The sequence below is a fragment of the Cyrtonyx montezumae genome, unplaced genomic scaffold (genome assembly GCF_038088225.1).
Source record: "Cyrtonyx montezumae isolate F1298 unplaced genomic scaffold, pur_monq_1.0 scaffold_8, whole genome shotgun sequence".
Taxonomy (NCBI): domain Eukaryota; kingdom Metazoa; phylum Chordata; class Aves; order Galliformes; family Odontophoridae; genus Cyrtonyx; species Cyrtonyx montezumae.
The window spans coordinates 54,545,387-54,567,438 of record NW_027072089.1 but is presented as its reverse complement, the minus strand read 5'-3'; the positions used below and the strand labels follow the sequence as shown (position 1 = coordinate 54,567,438).

Genomic DNA, 22,052 nt, shown 5'->3' with positions numbered 1-22,052 from the left:
GCTTCACCACCCTTATCTTAAACAGAAAACATTCTCCTTAGATCCCATTAAAATCTCCCCGTTTAGTTTGAAACCATTTCCCCTTATCCTGCTGAAGAGTCTGTCCCTTTCTTACAGCCCCCTATAGATACCGAAAGGCCGCTCTCAGGTCTCCCTGGAGCCTACTCCAGGTTGAGTAAGCCCCAGCTCTCGCAGCCTGTCCTCACAGCAGAGGTGTTCCATCCCATGGATCATCTGTGTTGGAAAGGAGCAGTTGCTACTTCCCAGGTTTTTAAAATGTAGGTCTACCATTCATTTTCTGATTACACAGCCTTTTTTACTCAATCCTATTTAAGTGAAACATCATTTAGCCTTCTTCAAAGCCACTGTGGGTGGTAGCAACACAAGAGAGGACACTATGTTTCACCAGTATCATACCCTCTACAAAAAAAGCACTGCCAGGTTTCCTAATTAGGCATAACAATTCTGGTTCATTTAGCCAATTTGTAATTGGCTAATTTGTTAGCAATATAACAAAGAGTTGCTGGATCTGTGGTGTGTTGTAAGGATCAAAAATGGTTTAAGGATTTAAGCAGTCTCTATAGCCTGAAGGCTGGAAAGATTGCAATTGCAGAGTCATAGTTTGGCTTGGGTTGGAAGTGACTTCAAAGCTCACGCAGCCCCACCCCGCGCTGTGTACAGGGCTGCCCCCAGCAGCTCAGCTGCCCAGGGCCTCATCCAACCTGGCCTTGAGCACCTGCCGGGATGGGGTACCCACAGCTTCTCTGGGCTGCTGTGCCTCACTGCCCTCTGAGTAAAGAATTTCTGCCTGACATCTAACCTAATTCTCCCCTTTCAGTTTAAAATTGTCTGCCCTTGTCCCATCACTATCAGACTGTGTAAAAAGTCAGTCTCCCTCCTGCTTATGAATTCCTTTTAAGTAATAGAAAGCCACAGTGAGGTCTCCCGAGAGCCTTCACTTCTCCAAGCCAAACAAGCCCTGCTCCTTCAGCCTCCCTTCATAGGAGAGGTACTCAAACCCTTTGAGTGTCTTTGGGACCTTCAAAAGAGGAGAACGCAAACAGACTCCCCCCCTACTACAAGTTTTATGTAGTCAAGTTCCCTACATTTGGGGAAATTACAGGGATCAGTACACCTGGAGTGCAAGGGGTAAGCCTCACCCCGGGAAAACCACCTGCCTGATGGCAGTGTCTCTCCAGCCAGGTGGAATGAATCAACAAATTTGAAAGTATGATGAGTATCATTAGAGAAAGTGTAACAGAGAACGCTGGTGAGAGAAGGATCTCTTTTTTTTTTTTTTTTGTCCAGTACCTAAGGGTTGTGGTATATACTTTAATTGGTCTCTATATAATAACAAATCTAAAGAGAGGAAGACTCCTTGAGTTGTGGTACAGGTATATTAGGATATAGATGTTTATGTACCTCTACAATAACGTTTAAGCACGTTTTTTCAGGTTCTTAAACCTACAGATACAAGAAATCTCCAGTGATTTAAAAATTATCTAATTAAGAACAGTTTATTTGATAATAGTATAATTGTTCTTGAATTTTTAAGAATGGGAAAGTAGCAAAGCAATATTTTTATATCCCCCAAGTTTAGTTTCTTTGCATGTTACAAGTTTATTTTATATTTCTGGAAATTTTTGAAGGTCTGGGTCTCAAGTAACATCTGTATTGATGTATTTGTACCTAGGACGTTTTGAGGCATAGCCTGAAGAGGGAGCCATGAGTATTGTAAAAGCCATAAAGTCAGATTAGCTACTAATAAAGGGAAAACTATAACTGTAACAAAAATACTTTTTTAAATTTTAGTTTCTATTAAATGTTACAGACATGCCTACATTTAATACTCTCATATATACATACATATATAATTGAAGTCATGCTGCAAATTAACTTGCCTGTTCTTTATTCTGAAATAATTATATGAGTTAAAATAGATCTAAATACAAACTAAATAAATGTGCTGGTGGTTAAGTAGCTAATATTTCATTTTTAAATTAAACGTGTGCATAGAATGTATTTAGTTGCTAAGAAAAAGTGGCATTAGGAATCATTATACAGTTGCAATATTCCTTCAGCTTTAAAACTGAAACAATTTCACTAGAAGTGCTGCTTATTTACAGTAGTACTAAGGTTTACCTAGCTGTGTAACCTAAGTAGCAAAGGTAGACAGAATTATTAATTTCTGTGCTCATTCGTGTACAAGAAGCACAGAGCTTTGTCTCATTTAGGATGAGAAAAGAATCACAGCAATCATACTTAGCAAGTTTGAGTTATGGGTTTTCTTGCACATCACACCTTTTTAAGGAAACACCTGTGACTATGGAATTTGACCATGGCCATGTAGGTACCAACTTGGACAGGCTGAATGGTGCAGAATGGTGTCCACAGGATGGCCAAATAGTTTGCAGCAGTGACTGTAAGGGGTTGACAACCGTCAGTATTGTTTCCCAGAGTGGCAAGTTTTTGAAGGAAATCTGCATACAGTTTTAATCTGTCTATGCAATCACAGCCGTAAGGAAAAGGTCAAACAGAATAATTATGATGTAAACAACAGGAACTCCTTTTTGCCACTTGTGTGTGCATATGCGCACACGCACACACATGCATGTCTACCTTCCTCTTTTTTCAATCCAAAATGCTTTTCCCACAGGAAAAATAAATAAACAAACAAACTTAGAGAACCTTATCAAGTGGTGGCTTTTCTCTCATTTGCAAAGCAAGACTGAAAGAACTGCTGTGGGGCTGCCCCTGTAGACCTCGGGCTGAACCAGCCTTACATTTCATTCCTTGCTGCCGCCTGTGGGAAAGGGCCTGAGCCTGCAGCCCTGCACTCAGCTTGGTGCTGAGATGCACCATCTGCTACCTCATGGCCATGCCAGCACTGGAAACGGAGGAAGCCAGTCTGTGCTTTGCTGTGGAATGCCAGCTAGGTCATGCTGCCTGTTGGACATACGCCTTCATTACAGGCTGTGCCTTCTTGTCCACATCATGCTAACCCCTAGGTTTTACAGTTCGGTTGTGCCAATTAACTCACTGTAAGTACATATAGTTACTCATTTTCATGTGAACTAAATGGTCGCTTGCTGCTTTATACTTTTGATCAAACTTCTCTGTTGTAACATAGGTAACCTGATGTAAACAAAATGTAATATGAGCCATCATCTTGCTCCACCTTTTCCTGTTTAATAGAACCACAGTATAGATGGGTACAGAGAAAAGCAAGACAGCATGCACGCAGGCTTTAAGGAATGCTTGGAAGTTATCTGAATTTCCTATCATTTCATACAATTTAGGAAAAGGAAAAATTTGAGCAGCTCCAATAATGCCTTTTCAATGAAAAATGCTATTTTTAGCAGCTTTTCGAGTTTTCATATTGCAGTTAGTGGAAATCGAAAAGAAAAAATCCCAAGCGAATAATGCTCAAAGTGTTATCCTCACCCCACCATTTTAAAGCAAATACTTAGGTTAACAAATTGTAACTGTACCTACAAATCCTTTCCTGTGGCCCATGAGTAGCACCGTCAGAGCCTCGTGCTTCAAGGAATGTCACACACTTCCTATTCAGCTCCCGAAGAAATGAAAAAAAACTTCTTTATAGATATGATGCACAAAAATAAATACAAATAAACAGTCATATTAAACAATTCCTCATATGCACAGACAGAAGACTTTGTACACACACTACAAAGCTCTCAAACGTTTGTCTGTTAAGGAACATGACCATTTTTCATTGCTGACAAGGATGCACCTTGTTCAGAGTGTACTTTGAAGCTCGAGCAAAGTTTTGTTGTTTTTTCCCCCTCCTAAGGGTAATGTTTTGTTGCAAATAGAATCCAAATTCAAGGCCTAGTTAAATTTTTGCAAGCACTTTTACACATCTGCATAGGTCCACAAAGTACAGTTGCTACTCCTGCCTTGAGGAGGAAGTAAAAACGACAAGTTTCTCACAAAAAACCTTGGAGGATTTAGATTATAAAATGCAAGCATATTTTCTGAAAGCGTTTGCATGTTTTAAGACTGAGCAAGAGTAGATGAGGTTACTAGGAACTACCTGATCACCCATCACCAGCAACCCATTCTTCATGAGCTGCTGGATCTACTGGGAGGCTGTGCAGAACTGCTGTCCTTCAGGCAGGCTGGGAAGGCACTGCTACCTTATTCACATATTTTGTTAGAAACCAGTAGAAATATCCAAGTGACTTCTCAGCACCTTAGAAAAGAAGATTCAGGTCCATATGAAAAAAATCTGTGAGAAAGAACAAACCAGTACATGACAATGCTCTCATTGTTAGCAAGCCAATTTGAATTTCCTGTTCTATTTTTCTGTAACTTAATGATTTAATGTAGCAGTATCCCACACGTGGCAAAATTATTAATATTTAAGCTTTGAGAAGTGTGGCTGAGAAGCTTATCCTAACTAACTGAGAAGCTTATCCTAACTAATTTATTTAACTATAAATAAATTCTTTGCAGTTGAAAGCCAGCAGCCTGTGCCTGCTCCCACCATGGGAGCTCCTGAGGGTGCCACCTCCCTCACTGCCGATGGCCGCTGCCTGCTGCTTCCAACAAATGTGGCACTTAGCAGGCCCCTTCAAGGTTTCTCCCCTGCCAGGGATGGGTACCCAGACTTCTTAACGTTGGGATGTTGTATTTCCTCACCTCTTTCTTTTTTTTCTGAAACAAAACCAGCTATCGCTGGGCAGAGGACAAGTGAGCAGAGGGCAGATGCCATCTGAATGTGCTATCACTTGATCAGAGTTGATAAGGCTTCCTTATGACTTGTCCTCAGTTGTGCTTGTGTTATTACACACTCAGAGTCCTTGTATTTTCCAATAATGGAAAAGCATTTGCCATACATTTAAAAAATGACTTCTAATCCCTTAAGTTCCGTGTGCAAGTTTTGCCCATGTAGACGTCCTTTGCATCCTAGCAATGAGCAAAGTGATAATGAGACAGGGAGACCATGATGAGAAGATTGTGCTCACGACTTTTTCATGAATCAGTGTTTTGCTTACAGCAGAGAACCTGGGACCTCTGGCTTCTTGCTGGCACTGGCCATATTGGCATGGGCTCCTGTGTCATCAGTGCAGGGACAGTTGCGCAACCTTCTCTGTCCAAATGTGGACTATGGCCATCCTTAACTAGCAAGGCATTTTGTAACATTTTCCAAAAAAGCTAAATGCTCTGTTCTGAGAGGAATGACTAGCGGGAGTCAAAGCCAAGCTTCTTGGGAGTGAAGTTGCTGAAAAAAAGAAGCATAACAACATGAGCAACCTTAATCTTCCACTTTCAGAGCAGATGGTGACCTGATTAGTTCTGCATCTCAGGAGTCTGCTCATCTCCCTGTGCCTTCAGCTCCAGTCATCAGCAGCCTATTATTTCACTCATTCTCTGTGATTTTAGCTGACTGTGACATTTTTTACTCTTGCCTTTTGAGACAAACTCTGTTTGTCTAATATGAAAAAAAAAAAAAGAAAAAACTTTCACACCTAGCTTGAAATTAAACCCACTAATTTAAAATGAATATTAGATGATCTAATTTCTTCTCTTAAAGTAATAAGCAGTAGGGAAACAGAGTCACACCCTTGAGTAGCTGATTCCCTCCCTATAGGACAGAAGCCTTGGCACAAAGCACCAGGGAGAAGAGCAGACTTTGACCATCCATGTAAGCATCTGATGCCACCAGAGGTGCTCCAGGGTGCCATTTCCCTGGCCATGTTCACACAGGGTTGCCCTTGTTTAGATGAGGTGCTAAGGGATTTGATTTAGTAGTTGGGTAGGGATAGTGATAGGAGGATGGTTGGACTAGATGATCTTATAGGTCCTTTCCAACCTTATGAACTTATGAACTTGTTGAAGCCAAGTTGTTTACCACCAGTCACGTCATGATTATCATCCATGTGCCTTAGTAGGGCCTTCAGGAGGATCTACTCCATAATCCTGCCAGGTACAGAGGTGAGACAGACTGAGCTGTAGTTCCCTGGATCTTCTTTTCTCTCTGGCGGTGCAGCTAGAGCCCTTGCCTGTGAAGACTTCCATAATCTTATCTTACCGGAGAGAAGTACCTCTCCCTTCACAGTCACCCCTTACTCATGTCACTGTGTTTTGGCAGTATATGCATTTGTGGACAACAGCTTTTGAGGATGAAGTACGGGAAGAGTGAAATTTCATCAACAAGTCTCTGATGACGTAGAAGTTGAAATTTCCCACCAATATTCCATTACATTTTTTTGCCATGTGACAGGTGGCAGCAAGGGGGCAGTCTGATAGAATGGCATTTGACATGGAAGTGCATATGAAGCAAAGATGTATCAGTGCATCACGAACATTCAGTTAAATTATCAACATGAATTGACACTTTAAAAGCAACTAACAGCTGCTGATTTGGTGGAAAAAACATACTTCTGATGGCTGACTTTGGCCAAAACATATTTACAAAAAACTTTGTTGTTATTGTACAAACAGAGCACCATGTTAAAGAAACACATATTATATAGTAAATCTTAATAGTATGCTCACAGCACAAGAAGAAGAAATTTGAACTAAATGGGGAAAAAGCAGAACTGAGACCTGGAAATATTTATTCACCATAACAGCTCTGTTGACCCCAGTGATTATTCTCTTGCAGAACTGAGACCTGGAAATATTTATTCACCATAACAGCTCTGTTGACCCCAGTGATTATTCTCTTGCATAGGCAAGTCTTTGAATCAAATTCAGCAGACTAACTGGGTTGTTCTTCCTATGTAAAGCCTACTGCAAAGGACAAGGTTAACGTAACAGTGTATCTTTATTCATAAAGGTCCATAGTGAGATTCTGTATATAGGCAGGAGGAATCAAGTGGTGCAAATTACGTGAATTCAGGAACTGAAATGTGAGGTAGGTGGCATAAACACGGGCATACTATAAAAGAGAAACAAAGTAGCTTTAATAAAATAATGTCAAAATTCCCTTTGCTCTGAATTTTAAAATACAACAAACTGCCCTTTATAAGAATAAATTATGCATAACCCTGTTTCATAGCATCAGGGATGAGTTCACTATACTGATTGAATACCAAATGCATATCATTTAGCAGTATGCCAAAAATAATAGCATAGTGTTTATTTTTTTCCTCAAATTCAGGCCCATAGAACATGTGATCTATGTGTTTTTCCAGATCAGGAGGTTTCAAAGCATAAGAACTAAAACGTGCTTAAATAATTTGGTTGTGAGAGTCTATCTATTTGGTCCCTGGGTTCGATGTTTCATTGGACTGCCCACGTAGCTTTGATATCTCCAGGAAAAAGGCAGCAAACACTTTTGTTCCTTCAATGTAGTTGCGTCTGTGAAAAAGGAAAGAAAGAGAATAAAGTCCTGTGAGGCCAATCAGCTGTTCAGTTAGTGGCCTAGCCCAAGTTTTGAGTATCTCAGATAAATTTGTGAGGTTGGACACCAAAAAGAACCAACAAAAGATCATCTGTATTATAAAAATAAAACCCACCAATTTATTAGTGACAGGTTTAACAAGCAAAATCACTGCCAGCTCCTTAACCCTGTCTTGCATCATGCATCACGCTGGTTCAGGAGAGGAGTACAAGGAAAAGCTCCTCTCCAAAGATGAGAAAAATAATGTTCTAAGACCCCATTCATACCTGTGGTGATACCAAATTTCTCTGAGCTGTGAGCATAATTGTCACAGCCAAAATAAAAGGTTAGAGAGGTGACTTCATTTTCTTCTCCCATGTAAGAGTAAAGATAGCTTGCTCATGCTCATTTACATTACAAGGAACATCAGGAAGAAGCAGCTTCCTGAAAAAAGGGCACAATGCACTGAGATTCTGGATTCACTGCAACTGGCATTCCTCTGAAGCATTCCTCGAGAAAATTGTTTCAGTGTAATGTATCCTGGTTACTATCATCTGCAATTGTAAGAGTTAGAGCTATACCGAGAGGAAAAAAAATCATTTGAGAAGTACGGCTGTTCTCCAGTTCCCTCTGTTCAGCACAGCCCAAATCAGAATCTGCACAAATACTTGGGCAACACATTAATTTTGATGGAATTAAACTAATTAGGGTCCCTCTAATATAAATGTACTTCTGGCTCCATTTGTCCTGAAAAGCATCAAAATCTGTTCTTAAACATTAGCCTGAGTACATCCAACTATAATACTTCAAAAATAGATTCTGTGAGAGGAAAGTGCTGCTTTACATCGTCATTCTCCAGACCAGATACAAGTTTCACAGAATCACAGAATTGTAGGGGTTGGAAGGGAGCTCTAGAGGTCATCGAGTCCACCCCCCCTGCCACAGCAGCTCCCTAGCCCAGGTTGCACAGGTAGGCGTCCAGGCGGGTCTGGAATGTCTCCAGAGAAGGAGACTCCACCACCTCTCTGTGCAGCTGTGCCACTGCTCCGTCACTGCACTGTGAAGTTCCCATGCGCATTTATGCAGAACTTCCTATGCCTCAGTTTGAGGCCATTTCCCTTCATCCTATCACCACGCACTGATGTGTCCAGCCTCATCCCTTTGCCTCCCACTCCTTAGATATTTATAGATGTGGATAAGATTGCCTCTGAGTCTTCCCTTTTCAAGGCTGAACAGACCCAGGTCTCTCAGCCTCTCCTCATAATGGAGGTAGGTGTTCCACACCCTTTATCATCTTTGTTTGACTGTCGCAGCAAAGACAGTTTTCACTCTGATATAATTAAAGACTTAGTAGATATGTCATGCAAAACACAAATGTCATCAATTTGGAATTTTGCTTTCTGCATCATGGAGCAATAGGTTTGCTGGAGACAGAACTTAGGAAATGTCTACTGGAGAGCAAAGCTTCCCCACCATCAGTGTTATAGGTAGGTACCAAGGAACTCTGATTCTTCTTCCTTTCTCTTATAGTGGAAATGAAGAAGTAAAAGAAACCTGCTTATTTTCTCATTCTGAGAGTGTTCCCCGTCATCAGCTGCTCCAATCGGAAACATGATCACCCTTTTCTGTGTTATAGTCTGAAAGATTCTGGCAATAGGAATTGTTGAACCATCCCGAATAAAGTCTGGATCTTCTCCAAAAACTGAAACACATGCAAAGAATGAATTAATTCTTAACTGAAATAAATAAAAGGTACTTCTGCTACCAAATACCTACGTTTTTCTGCTCGAGTGAAAATTGTTTTGTGTGCATAGCCAGTTGATTTAATAAATCAGTTGTACTTTACTGTTCCATCTCTGTATGAGTACGTGAAAGAACTAAATGAGCCTTTTTGGTTGATCGATCGAACGCATACCAACTCAGCAAGACGCGAAGGCCTCTGTGGCTGAGTTGTTCTGTCAAAATCAGTGAGATTCATTAGGGTGAGTATAGCACTGAACATGGAGTCATTTTCCTCTGTGAATGAGCACATTTCCCCTGCAGACTTGCAGATATATCAAAAAACTGAAAAAGAAGAGACATACCTGTCCTTATTGCCCTTCTTGCTGCTTTATATAGTGGATCATTAACATCAGTGACCCAGGGCTTGGCACCCAGGGGCATGGACACTTTCAGTTTGTTTGGACTGTTCCTCTTGGCAAATACATTCTCCAAATGGTTCACCACCTGCAGGACAAACACCTTCCATCTAGAATCTTTCATCTTCTTGAAACTACCCTTGTAAGCAGCTAAATGCAAGAAATGTTCTTTCAGTTTACTACAGAGGTCGTAAAGATGCAAGGTGCTAAGAAGGACTTAGCTCACACAGTAGAAAGTACCTGGCTTTAGCTTCCTACCTGTTGTTTCACATCTGAAAGTTCCATGTAGGGGACTTGGCGGATTGAGAATTTCCCTATGACTTTTGCTGGAATTACTGTTTTAATTCCTGGTTCATGAAAAGCTCCTTCAATCCCATGAATAGAGAGAGAAGGATAATGCCACAAGTGTAGAAGTATTTCTTCCTTCAAAAAATAAGATAAAAAATAGAATGGATGACAGTGGAGCCATTCACAACTGGTAGAATCAAACTGAAGAAGCACACCTTTTCTATCCATGTTGTACTTTGAGAGCTGTGTTCTAAGGTTGTTTGGTTTGTAAATAAAACTAAAGCTATCTTTTCATTAAAAAAATAAAACTTCTGCTTCCAGTCTATATTTGTTTCCTTTTAGAAACATTTAGATGAGAAAAGCTTTTAATACACAGAAAGAAAGTCAAAGCACAATTAAAAATATTTTGGCAGTGAATTTTTTACTACCATGTTTGTGCACACATGCAATTTCATCCATAACTAGGAAAAGCATCAAAACTTATTTACTGTTAATTATAGAAGACCGATTATTACAGTCTGGTTTAGGCCATTTCAGAAGCTTTTTCATGCAAGTAGCAACCAGCATCAGTATAATTAATTAATGATAAACTACGAATCACTCTACCCTTTCTCCCAGCTGCAAGTCTTGTGCAGAGAGATCTTTCTAAGCCAGCCCTTTTCTTCAGTTTTTATGTAGGAGGTATTTTTAAATTCTGGCATAGAGGCTTATAACCAAACTCCTTGGTTTGCATGATTCTTTTTCATTGATTTTTCATTTTTTGGATTACTTTACACAGAAGTTTACATTTTCTGCAGATTAATTTTGTTTACTTTTTGGTATTCTGTGTTCCTTTAATTTGAGTTTGCCATTGACTGAAAATACCTTTCAGTCTGGCTTTATCCGTAGGCACAACAAATGGGTAATTTAAATTCTTTCTTTATTTTTACCTTGGTGTTGTAGAGGAGTTTTTTCACTCCACTATTATTTTTGTGTTCCTCTATATCATATTCAGTGGATTCATACAGTTTCTTCTCCTCATCTGTCAGGGGAGCAACAGCGTCATAGATTCCGGGGATCTGAATTTGACCTGTGGGATCTACAAGGCTGTCTACAAAAGAAAATGAATATATCAGTAATAGTAGGACTTATTTCTTCTACTTGGCAGTTGCAACATCTTTTCCTTTTTACTTAATTCTTTTGAGTTTACAACTACTACAAGTCTTTGCATCCATCAAGTTGCCTTACCTAACTTGATGTTCTTTCATATTAAGTAAGAAAAGCACTGAGCTGTTGTTTGTTTGTAGTGGTTACTTGTCAGCCCAGCTGCAGACATGAGAGCATCACCCAGTGAGAAACAAATCAGCATTAGAAGACTGGATGTTGCTATTCAGGATGCCCACAATCCTTGTCCATCCTTCATTAACAGATGAGTATTAGACTGAAAGGACAGCAGGCACATGTCTGGCTTTACCAGGGACGCTCCCTTCCTCAGCTGCTCTCACCACACTTATGCAGAGCTTTGGAAACCTAGGAATCATGCTTCAGTTAGACTTGCCCCATTCAGGTCAATCAGACATGGCACTGATTAGGTTGATTGTGAGTTACTGTTCCCCAGCTACTTCTGAGCCACGGTGCATGTTATTACCCAGCAGAGCTATCAGGTCTGTCAGCGGCTCGTGAATGATGCCTCCAAAAGTTCCAGAGTGAAGATCCTTGTCACCACCTTCCACCTGTGCCAAAAACACTGCTTACATATCAATAGTCCCTACCTCATTCTTTTGCAAATATTTTCCTCAGGAACCAGCAGCTTCACTTTTTCAAATGAGGCCACGAATAGAAAACTATTATGTGTTTCTATTCATAAAATGGGAAACGTGTCAGGAACTTCTCTTTACCAGTGCTTCTGGTAAATAGAAGATAGGCCTTCGTTGTTAACCAATGGAGAGAGAAACTCAGCAGTCTATACTACTTACAGGCACTTGAAAGCAAGGATCCTTCTCCATTCCTTCCTTTGATTCAATAAAATTAAATATGTCATAAACAAAACACTTGCATATTGCAGTTTTTGGCAATGTGGAATAAGCACAAAAATCTTCATCACAAAGGCAAGAAAAAACCTTATTTGTTCTGCATTTAGAAAATGCATGTCCAAGTTTGAATCCAGATTGTAACAACCAAGAATTCAGAGGTCTCTCAAATCACACAACTTTAGAACAGAGAAAGATATTTGGTTTATTAAGTGGGTTGTTTTTCCAGACTCAGTGTCATACTCAGGTTTATCATAAAATATATTCCTGCAACAAACTTGTTTATTCTTCTCTAAACCTCTTTACAGCCAACTGTCTGGTAGCAGGTAGAGATCATTTCTGATGTTTCAATGCCATCACTTTTCTAAACCTAGACTTAGATGACTTGAGTAAAGGCTGCTGAGGTTCTATTGGTTAAAAACAAATTTCATTCCTTTTCAAACATAAAGGTTAATGCACATTTTTCTTTAGTTCTCTAGTTCTTTCATCTTCTCTCTGGCTTTCTTTTATGCTTAAAGTTTCCAGATGCAAAATTTCTCTTCCTTTCACAGTAGCTCATGTTGGCTGCTAAACGTGCTGCAGAGCTCCATTATTTGCTACTGCCAACGGTTTACAGAAATTTTGTACTGCTTTTAAAAATCAGAGATCCAACTAAATTGAGGGCCTACAGGCAGTGATGTTGAATTAAGTTATATCTGCTGCAGAAGGGGAAGAACAGTAGGAGAAATAGGTATAGAAGGGTGGTGGTATGAATTTGGAGGTGTGGTTATGTAAGAACGATGCTGCAGAAGAGAGATGTGAGGGTGGAGCAATGACAAAGAGCTGGAACAGGAGGCGAGTAATGGGATAGGAGAGAGATCAAGGATGAAGAGAAACTAATGAAAGCAAGTAAGGCTAACATCTGAAAGAGTGAAATGAAGTGCATGGAAAGAAGAGCTGCATTTGTGAACACTCAACTTTCTCTCAGCTTTTCTCTGCATACGGGGACAGATGTGATCTCAGATACATCACTGCTCACCATCAGGGACCCACTTCACACAAGCCCATGTCCCTCACCTCCACAGAGAAGCAGGCATTGCCCCGAGTCCCATATATAAGAGCAGGCTTCTTCTTGCTGAGCCAGAGGTTGTCCGAAATCACGATGTAATCAACATCTGAGAAAAAGCCCTGTTTTTCTTCAAGTAGCTCTTCCAGCCCCAAAGACCCTACTTCCTCCATGCCTTCAATAACAAACTTGAAGTTTACTGGCATAGCCTGAAAGAACATCAGAGAAGTCTGGATAAGGAACAAGCACTTTCAAAAATAAAGAGGAATCTGTAAAAAGCAAAAGCAGATTGACTTGCAGTATATATTAGATGAGAAAGATGTGGAGTATACAGCTTGTTTTAATAGAAAAGGCCTTGTTAGAAACATAAACAGTTTTCCAGCAAAACTTGTTTTTCTCTACATTATATATATATTTATATGTAACAATGTTTGAGCAAATCATTTTTACTTTTCAGAAAACTTTTTGGGCTGTCATGGGATTTCTCCAGGTAATATTAAATATTTTAATCACTTTGGAAAACACATGTAAAAACAATAGCATTTTCACAGAAAATTTCCAGCCCCATAAACCTGCACTACCAGCACGCATTTTGGGATCACTTGCAAAACTCCACTGCTTCTGTTTTCACAGCACGTTACCCATCACAGAGGTTAGTCACCTTTGTTGGTGAATCCCTGATAGTTGTCCTCGTGAACCTGTTGCCCTGCTGGCTCATAAGAATGCATTTCCAAGACTAACTAACTATGAGAAATGTTGTGGAATAGTGAGAGTTACAAGTGCTGACATATCCTATAGGAGAAATAAATTTCTCAGCTGCCCATTTCAATTCATTTTCTGATTACAGGCTGTAAGGATGCTTTCTGGTTTGATTCAATTCTCAGATCAAGCTCAGGAACATTTAGAATTAAATTAACTTGTACAATAGATGTTCACTTTTGCATTGTTCACCAACGGCACATCAAACAACCACAGAAATTTAGGAACAAGCCATTCATGAGTATTTTCTGATGGTCTGTGCTCTTTTCTAGGGGAAGGTGCAATGACAAAGATTCATTTTTGTTTGCATTTTAAAAATAACATGATAGCTATTAGCATATGATAAAAGCCTTTGACACTGCACAGTATTCTCCTTTGAATGACAGTGACAGCAAGACTATTTTTTACAATGCTTACAGGCTACTCAAAATAAAAGTAGTTGAGTACACCTTCATACTGGAGCAAGACAAGTGCACTGTTAATGGCATTAGAAATAAGCTAATATTTCAAGATAAACATACTGTTGGGAAAGAGACATATTATCTAAGTCAGAAGAAGGCAAACACATTCCTCCAGAGATACTGTAATAATAACCAGCTCCTCACTGATACCTACTATTTTCAAGGCTCTATATGTTTCCACTGCATTTATCCAAGCCAACACAGGTCCTTTGTTATCTGTTGCTCCACGCCCATACAGATTTCCTTAAACAAAGACAAAAAACATTTTCCAAGCAATTTTAACACTTTGTGAGTCACATCAATGCAATTGGCAGATTACTGCTGCCACAGAAGCTGTACCAGCACATCAAGTGAGGTGCCAACAGAATCAAGACTTCACTGACATGTTTTAAATAAGGTGATATCTGTTTACCAGTGAACTTGTATGCTAGTTTTTACTGTGATTTTTTCCTTCTGTATACATCATACAGTGGCTTCTGCTGCATGCTGTTTTTTGATTTCCACTTCTATTTTGAAGAGCTGCTTGTTCCCTCTAGACGTGCCTAGAGAGTTTGCACAAAGTGTAGTTTCTGCATAGATAACAAGCAGCAAAAGAGCACAGATGAGCACCACCACAGAAACATGAACTGCAAATACAGTTGCAGAATAACTTTTTAACATTCAGCTATACAGGTACATACAAAGACAGATTTTGTTTTCATATACAGCAGTAAATATCCATGGGAGCCCCCAATGTAGGCAAAAGAGTTACCTTGATAAAGTTGTTTGGAACCAGCTGCAGCAGATGGGAAACAGTGACTTAATGGCTACAGGACTGGGAACCAGGATCTCTGTGTTTTTGGCTTTTCTCACCCTCTGACCCACTATCCACCGTTTGTTTTTCTTCAGTGAATAAAACTTGTCATACTCAGCTGATTGCAGGACAAGGATTGCTACCTCAAGGAGAGGATTGATATTATTCCACCCTGTGGGCCCAGGTGAAACTCATGAGGTTAAATAATCCAAGTGCACCTGGATCTTGCACCTGGGTTGTGGCAACCTCCACTTTCAGCACAAGGTGGGGGATGTAAAGATGAAGGACAGCCCTGCCAGAGAGGACTTGGTACTGGTGGATGGCAAGCTGGACATGAGCCAGCTGTGTGCCCTCACATGCCAGAAAGCCAACTGTATCCCGGGCTGCAACAAATGAAACGTGGTCTGTGGGATGAGGGAAATGATCCTGCTCCTCTACTCTGCACTGATGGGGCCTCACCTGGAGTACTGTGTCCAGATGTGGAGTCCTCAGTACAGAAAAGACATGGACCTGTTGGAGCATGTCCAGTGGGGGACCACAAACACAATCCATGGGATGGAACACCTCCCCTACAAGAACAGGCTGAGAGAGTTGGGGCTGCTCAGCCTGAAGAAGAGAAGGCACCAGGGAAACCTGAGTGCAGCCTTTCTGTATCTACAGGGGACTATGAGAAGGAGACACACTCTTTAGCAAGGTCTATTAGTGTAGGACAAGGGGAAATGGTTTCAAGCTAAAAGAGGAGATATTTAGATTGGATATAAGGATAAAGTGGTTTTTTTATTAAGATGAGGGTGGTGAGGCACTGGAACAGGTTGCCCATAGGCATGATGGAAGCCTCATCCTTGGAGACATTCAAGGTCACAGTGAATGGGGCCCTGAGTAACCTGGTGTAGGTGTCCCTGTTCATTGCAGGGGAGCTGGACCAGAAGAACTTTAAGGGTCTCTTCCAGCTACTCAGAATATTCTACAGCTCTATGTAATGTTCCTGTGTTCCACTGTGGCAGGAGGAGGTGCTAAAGGATTATGAAAGAAGAACAAGAAGGGCTAGGGAGGACAGTGGCTGACCCAGTATTGTTACCCAATAAGAATCTTAAAGCAGAAATAGACTTTCTAATGAAAACTGTAAAGCAATATTAATGTCACATGGCTTTTCCACACCAAAGTCAGTGATGAGTCTCACCACTCACAGCATGGTTTCGAGAGGTAAAGTTGCTGGATTTGTCCGATCAAATTCCATGAGTTAAGTCCTTGTGCCGTAGTTAACAATACAGGGAACATCCTCCCACTGGAAATCTCAAAGTCATATTTCAAATAATGACAGAAGAATTGTGAATGGATACACACCATTGATTTCGGTCAATGTGTAAGGGTTAGTTTTCCAGCCATCTTCCCTTCTGGCAGGCTGCACATCCACATGGCCATAGAAACAGATCGTGAGGTTTTTAGGATCCTTGCCAAGTTCCCCGAGAATGACTGGTGGCTGTGGAAGATGCTGTCCATTCAGCAACTGTAGATCAATGGTATAAAAGCAACATAGGAAAAAAAAATAAGCCTTTAAAAACTTGCAACTGTTGTAGGAACTGGAGTACTCATTGCAAATAATTCTGTATATTCTGTTGATTTGATCAAGTCCTTAAATCTGACTTGGAATGCAAATCTAACTACTTAGAAAAATTAAGATTTTTTCCCCTCGTGTTCATGTTCTTCTGGGACTTTATGGAGCTCCTCTAACATTTTATTGCAATAACTGGACTCTTTACTAAACTAATACTTCTCCATTCTCTGCTGTTATTGACACTGTTGATATGTATCTTGGTGACAGTAAATACATGACGTGCTCAGGTTTTATTTTTAAATGCATTCATTATGACTAGTAAATGACATAGCCTGATAGTATTAAAATATTGCTGTGCCACAGGATTGTTTTGCTGAGACACTCACTCACCTTCCCAGGAGCCTCAGGGGAAGGAGAAGGGAACCCTGGTCACAAGTTTTCAATTTCTCTGAGCATAGAAGCCTAGAACCTCGGGGCAGGAAAGAGCCACAGCTTCAGTGAGATGAGTAAACTGGAGAAAAAAAATCTCAGAAGCTAACTCTTACCTGTTGTTTGCCAAGAATCGTTAAGCCCCCAAAACCAAAGATGACAATTAAGGTCCCATTTCTGGTGACATTTTCCTTGTAAAAGTTACTTCCTCATAAGGAGAATTTGGTGAAGAGCTGATGCATTAACTGTGGTACAGCATCAAAAATAAAGTTAAACTCTGGTAAAAATTCAGACCTTTTCCCTTTTCCTTCCCTTTCCTACAGTTAATGGGAAAAACATGACACATGAACAGATATGACATTTTAAATACAAGAAATGGACATGCACCTGCTGTGACCCCAGGCTTACTGAATTAACAGTGGCTCCCAAAACTGCAAGCCTGGCTGCTGCCAATGACATCATTCGCATCACTTCTTTCCTAAGGTGTGGTTGCACAGAATCACTTTCCACAGCCACCCATTCCTTGAGATCCTGTGCAGGAAGGGAAGGACAGCTCAATAAGCTGATTAGTCTAAAACCCAGAAATCTGTGGTGATTGACCTTCGGATACGAAAACATCACACTGGAACATGGTTTTCTTTCCATCCTGTCAGCAATATCATAGAAGCTGTATGTTTTCCAATTGAAAATATTTGCCAAGAGCCAGGATTGCCTTTCTTATGCTTAAACCTTGGCCCCCAGCAAGTCATCAGAATCCCATGCCAGCCTCTCTCAGCTGAGCACCCTGGCAGACAGCACTAGGAGCTGTGAGGTCTGTTTGCTTCACCCAGTGCCAAACCTGAAACTTGCCACTCCCTTAATGGCAGGCACCCATCTCTCATGTGGAACATGGGCCTCCAACACATTAGTGCTGCCCTTTGACCATTTCCCAGCAATACAATTCCTACCTCAATGAAGTCGCTTTGATGTGCCTCAATGTAGTGGAAGATCTCAGTCTCCAATGCTGAAAGGGATGAGAAGGACATCCCTGCCATAAAGAGCAGCACAAGGCTGAGGTGGGCACTTTCTGAAAATGAAAGATAAAATTAAACATTAGAGACAGCGTGTAACAGGCACTTCTTTTCTGTGCTATAAACCACAGACAATTGCAGAATACTGAGCCTTATTTAAGTCCTGCAAGCCAGGAGAGAGGATGCCTGAGTTATTTTATCACATAAAATCTACAAACATTCATAATCAAGCTTCTTAAAAAAAAAAAAAAGAAAGAAAATGTGGAAAAAAATGACCGAAGAGTAAACAGCTTTGTGATTTCTGCTTTGTAAGGAAATCAGAGGAAGCATTTTCCAAAAAAAAAAAATTCTTGCTGCACCAGTTTTCAGTGCACAACTTCACACTGCAGACTCTGCAAAGACAGCCGCAGGGGAAGACTTCCAAACACCAGCACACAGCAGCTGCCCAGGGGAGTCGTCATTCCTTTCCTTCATTTCCAGAAAGAGGGAGGAAAATGGATTCCCTGACACACACTTTGTTTTTCACATGAATAAGGAATAACAACCCCAGCACGGATAACTAATTGCTGTAGGTGTACCAGAACAGCTGCAGTACTGAGACGCTTGGTAAGAGCATCTTACAAACCTCTCTGCATCTTGCAGAGAATAGTTGCCGTGTTGGGCTGTGCAATAGGGTCAAGACCCAACACAGTGACTCTATGCAGGTCCATCCATAACTCCTTAACTCTGATGCGTCACAAAATAATAATTCCAAGTATGTTTTTCTGATAGAGAAGGAATATAGGAAACCTATGTGAAGAACAAGAGGAAAGAAAGAAAGGAAGGGGAATAGGAGAGTGGAAAGAAGAGGTGGAGTTATCCCACATGGAGAACAACAGTCAGGTAAGTCACTGCAGCACCAAGCAGCCTAGTGTGTTTCCAGGTACAGCCACTGTTACTGCAATGACACTTCAAACCAGCAAAGAAAACTCACAAAACAAAGAAACAAACAAGGAAACACTTTTTCTTTCTAGGGTAACTAGACTATAACCAGATAAACCTAGTCAGTTCATCTCCTAGGCCTTAATTGCTTCAAAGGGTTTGGAATCCTGATTTTAAAATCGAACTAGAGAAAGCAAACCTCCAAGATAATGCCAAATAAGAACTGCTTCTTTGATTTCAGTATTGACCTAAAAGCCTGCAAGACCTGTTTTTAAACAGGAAGCTCTTTGTCCCTTTGTCAAAGCACGTTTACCTGCAAAAGCTACAGATCAGTTTTGCTGCAGAGAAAAACCAAACAAAACAGCTTTGAAAACACTCTCTGAAACTGCCTTCTTTGGTGAAGAACACATCTTGAAGCTGAAGACTGAATATAGAGATCCTGAATGTATGAAGTCTTGGCACCATTTTCCAAATTTTCCTTTCAACCAAAGAGCACTGGTATTGCAAGAGACCAAATGCCAGTTCTGAAGCGCATGAGAGCTGCAAAGCAGAGCTACAAAGGTCACCTGTTGATTAAGAAAAATCCAAACCTACAGCAATTTTAGGATGGAGATATTGTGTGGAACATAATTTAAGTGTTAAGATTTGAGGGAAAATATCATAGAATTATTAAGGCCTGAAAAGACCACTGAGATCATCTAGTCCAGCCATCGACCCATCATAAGAAATAGGAAAAATCAAGCGATGATCAAAGAACCACGTTCTTCCCACAGTGTTTTCTCTATGAGAAGGCAAACCTTGCCTCCAGCAGATGGACCTAACCTACCATCCCCTTCAAACATTACCATCATCTGTCACAAATGCAGCAATCTGGCATAAAATAAAGGAGATTTTTTCAAGCAAGCATGAAAACATTCAGGGCATTTAAGAGGAGACAAGCTTCTAGGATTTAGCAGCAAAGCAATGGTAGAGAATGAGGATTTGGAGTTTGGTAGGTTAAGTATATTATAGTATTACAGGCAGCTTTGGATAGATCTTCAGTAGGGATGGCTTAACAACAGGAGTTTCTCAGCAGACACCCCAAACTTCAAAAGCCCACACTGGCTACTTCTTCCAGCCTTGGACTGTGCAAATGACAGCAAGAATTTGGCAACTGAAGTCCATTTTACAGAGAGCAAGTGCAATCAAACACACCAGCAGCAGGGCTTCCCAGATGCAATGAGAAGGCAAGATTGGGGATCCCGTGCTGGGGCAGTGGTGGCTCTTACCTGATGAACAGGGCTTACTGACAAAGGTGAAATCTTGTCACTTCCCAGGGTGCTGCAAGGATAGAAATGAGAGGTTATTTGGGCTCTGACACTACAAGCTGTGTCCAAAAGAAGGCCAAAGTAATGGGAGATGATAAATGTTAGCTAAGAGCTAGACACCTGTTGGTACATGCTTCTGGAGGACAAGCAACAGCTCTGCATGCATGATGTTGCTCCGCCTCACTTGAACCAGGAGCAGGTTACCTTCATTTGTCACAAAACCTCCCATATGCCCCAGTTTCACATGTATTTCACTCATTCTTTCTAGTTTACCATTTCTAAATCTTGACATGGTAAGTACTCACAATGAATGCATCCTCATTTAACCACCTTATTCTGTAAAACAAAATAGGCTTTTCTTGTTTCAGCTACCCAAAAAAGTGCCTTTTGGGTACGTTGCACTTGAACAAGGAAGGTCAGAACACAGGTTACACTACAGTTGTAAAAGTAACCACATTCATACAGTGAATAAGTATTGATTTCCCCATCATCCATAGTATACCCTCTTTCTGTTCATGTATTCGATTTTTCTGAATTGCAAGCATTTTCACTGTTAAAAAAAAAAGTATATGTATTTGTCAGCTTTGGGTGACTTGAAGAAATGAAGTTCTTTTAATGTTATGCAAAGGTCAGTATCAGAGAAGGGCTTTTACACAGGGACATTTAGTATGGTGAGATTATCTCCTCTTTCTATGCTACATACAAATGACCTGGAAGAGATGCAGACAAGAGACATACGTTTTCAAGTCATGTTTTATTAGCTTTTAAATACTTAAGAAAATGAAATAAGGGAACTAAAATGCTGTGGAAAGAAAAAAAAATCCTTCAACAAGCAAAACATTCTAGGAATAAGCGAGATAACTGTGAGGTTTTCCAAGGACAGACTTCAATAAAAGTTTATAGAATATCATAAGAGTGATTTTTTATTTTTTTTAAGAGATAAGCATAAAGAATGGCAAAGATCAGAAAATGAATGCAAGGAGATACTTACACAGTCCTCTAAGGCAGCGGAGCACACCAAATGCTCAAACAAGAATTTAGGTAGCTGCAGTGTTGTGTTGCACTTCAGGGAAGGAGAGGAGCAGCAGATAGGGCTTCCCGTGCACACATTGCTCATGCATAAACAACACTGATAGAAAGTGTTCGGACAGTGTCTGGGAAAGCTTGTGCAAAAAGAGTTGGTTTGATAAAGGAGCAGAAAGATTTCGGGCAAGGCTAAAATAGCTCAGGTTGCAAGGAGGGAAAAACAATCCAAGAGGACGATAATGCCTGCAAAAGAAGAAACATCAAACAAAGACTTCAGTGTTCAATTTCAAGTGTATTTGATTTGTTCTCATTCTAAACAGGAGTTGCTGCCTAGTAGAAAATTGCAATATGACTATTTTTAGAAATAATTTCTGACAGTCACACAGTTTCTCTTCTTTCATTTCTTTGCAATAAGAACACCGTGTCTCACTTTCTTCCATCTCATTAAAAACTGTTAAAATAAAACTTAGTGTCCTTAGAGGATGATTTAACAAGAAATCCAAGGTGATTCTTTAACTTGGATGCATCTTTGATACAATATCATCTAAGCTTGCAGAGATTTGAGGACTCCTGAATGTGCTTTTCCACCGCTCTCCCCATTCTTGACGTGTTTGTCTTAGGTGATTCCTCCCAGAGACCCTGTGTTTGGCTGGGAGCTGCAGAGATTGCCAATGAAAACTGAACATTTTACAACCTACAAGCTACAGAAAAAAATAAAGTCAGGAACCACCTAGTGTTCAAATAATAAAAATAAAATTTGATGTGGAAAGAAATAAAAAAAACATGTATGGTGGTAGGAGTCAATTGACTGTGATTGAATTGAGCTGTGTAACAGCAAGGATGCTGTTTGGTGGGGAGCTGAGGCAAGCCTGGCACTTGCTGCCAGATGAGGCTGCAGCACACAGCAGCAGCCATGAAGGAGCACTGAGTATAAGCTGCCATGGGGACTTTTCAGAG

General features: G+C 40.5%; 1 protein-coding gene and 1 non-coding gene across 2 annotated transcripts; both read right to left on the bottom strand.

Moving 5' to 3' along the window:
• Window positions 1-1,045: 1,045 nt before the first annotated feature.
• LOC136059534 (U1 spliceosomal RNA) lies at window positions 1,046-1,210 on the bottom strand. Its single transcript, XR_010623234.1, has one exon. It is a non-coding gene; the product is annotated as a U1 spliceosomal RNA (small nuclear RNA).
• Window positions 1,211-6,704: 5,494 nt separating this feature from the next.
• On the bottom strand, window positions 6,705-17,904 carry CNDP1 (carnosine dipeptidase 1). The gene is made up of 11 exons (XM_065753117.1): window positions 17,779-17,904; window positions 17,219-17,362; window positions 16,192-16,354; window positions 14,209-14,297; window positions 12,846-13,043; window positions 11,408-11,492; window positions 10,710-10,870; window positions 9,751-9,915; window positions 9,439-9,580; window positions 8,909-9,056; window positions 6,705-7,332 (listed from the first exon to the last, which is right to left on the bottom strand). The coding sequence occupies exons 1-11, from the start codon at window positions 17,863-17,865 to the stop codon at window positions 7,230-7,232; spliced, it is 1,485 nt and encodes a 494-aa protein (XP_065609189.1). The 5' UTR covers window positions 17,866-17,904; the 3' UTR covers window positions 6,705-7,229.
• Window positions 17,905-22,052: the final 4,148 nt, after the last annotated feature.

What these genes read in the sequence shown, in the direction of transcription:
- CNDP1 (XM_065753117.1), bottom strand. Translation starts at nt 17,865, where the DNA reads ATGGCAGGGATGTCCTTCTCATCCCTTTCAGCATTGGAGACTGAGATC. An exon ending in ATGCCTGCTTCTCTGTGGAG is followed by an intron (nt 11,493 to 12,845) that starts GTGAGGGACATG and finishes TTTTTGGCACAG; the next exon opens with GTGGAAGGTGGTGACAAGGA. An exon ending in AAGAAGGGCAATAAGGACAG is followed by an intron (nt 9,057 to 9,438) that starts GTATGTCTCTTC and finishes CATGTGTTTCAG; the next exon opens with TTTTTGGAGAAGATCCAGAC.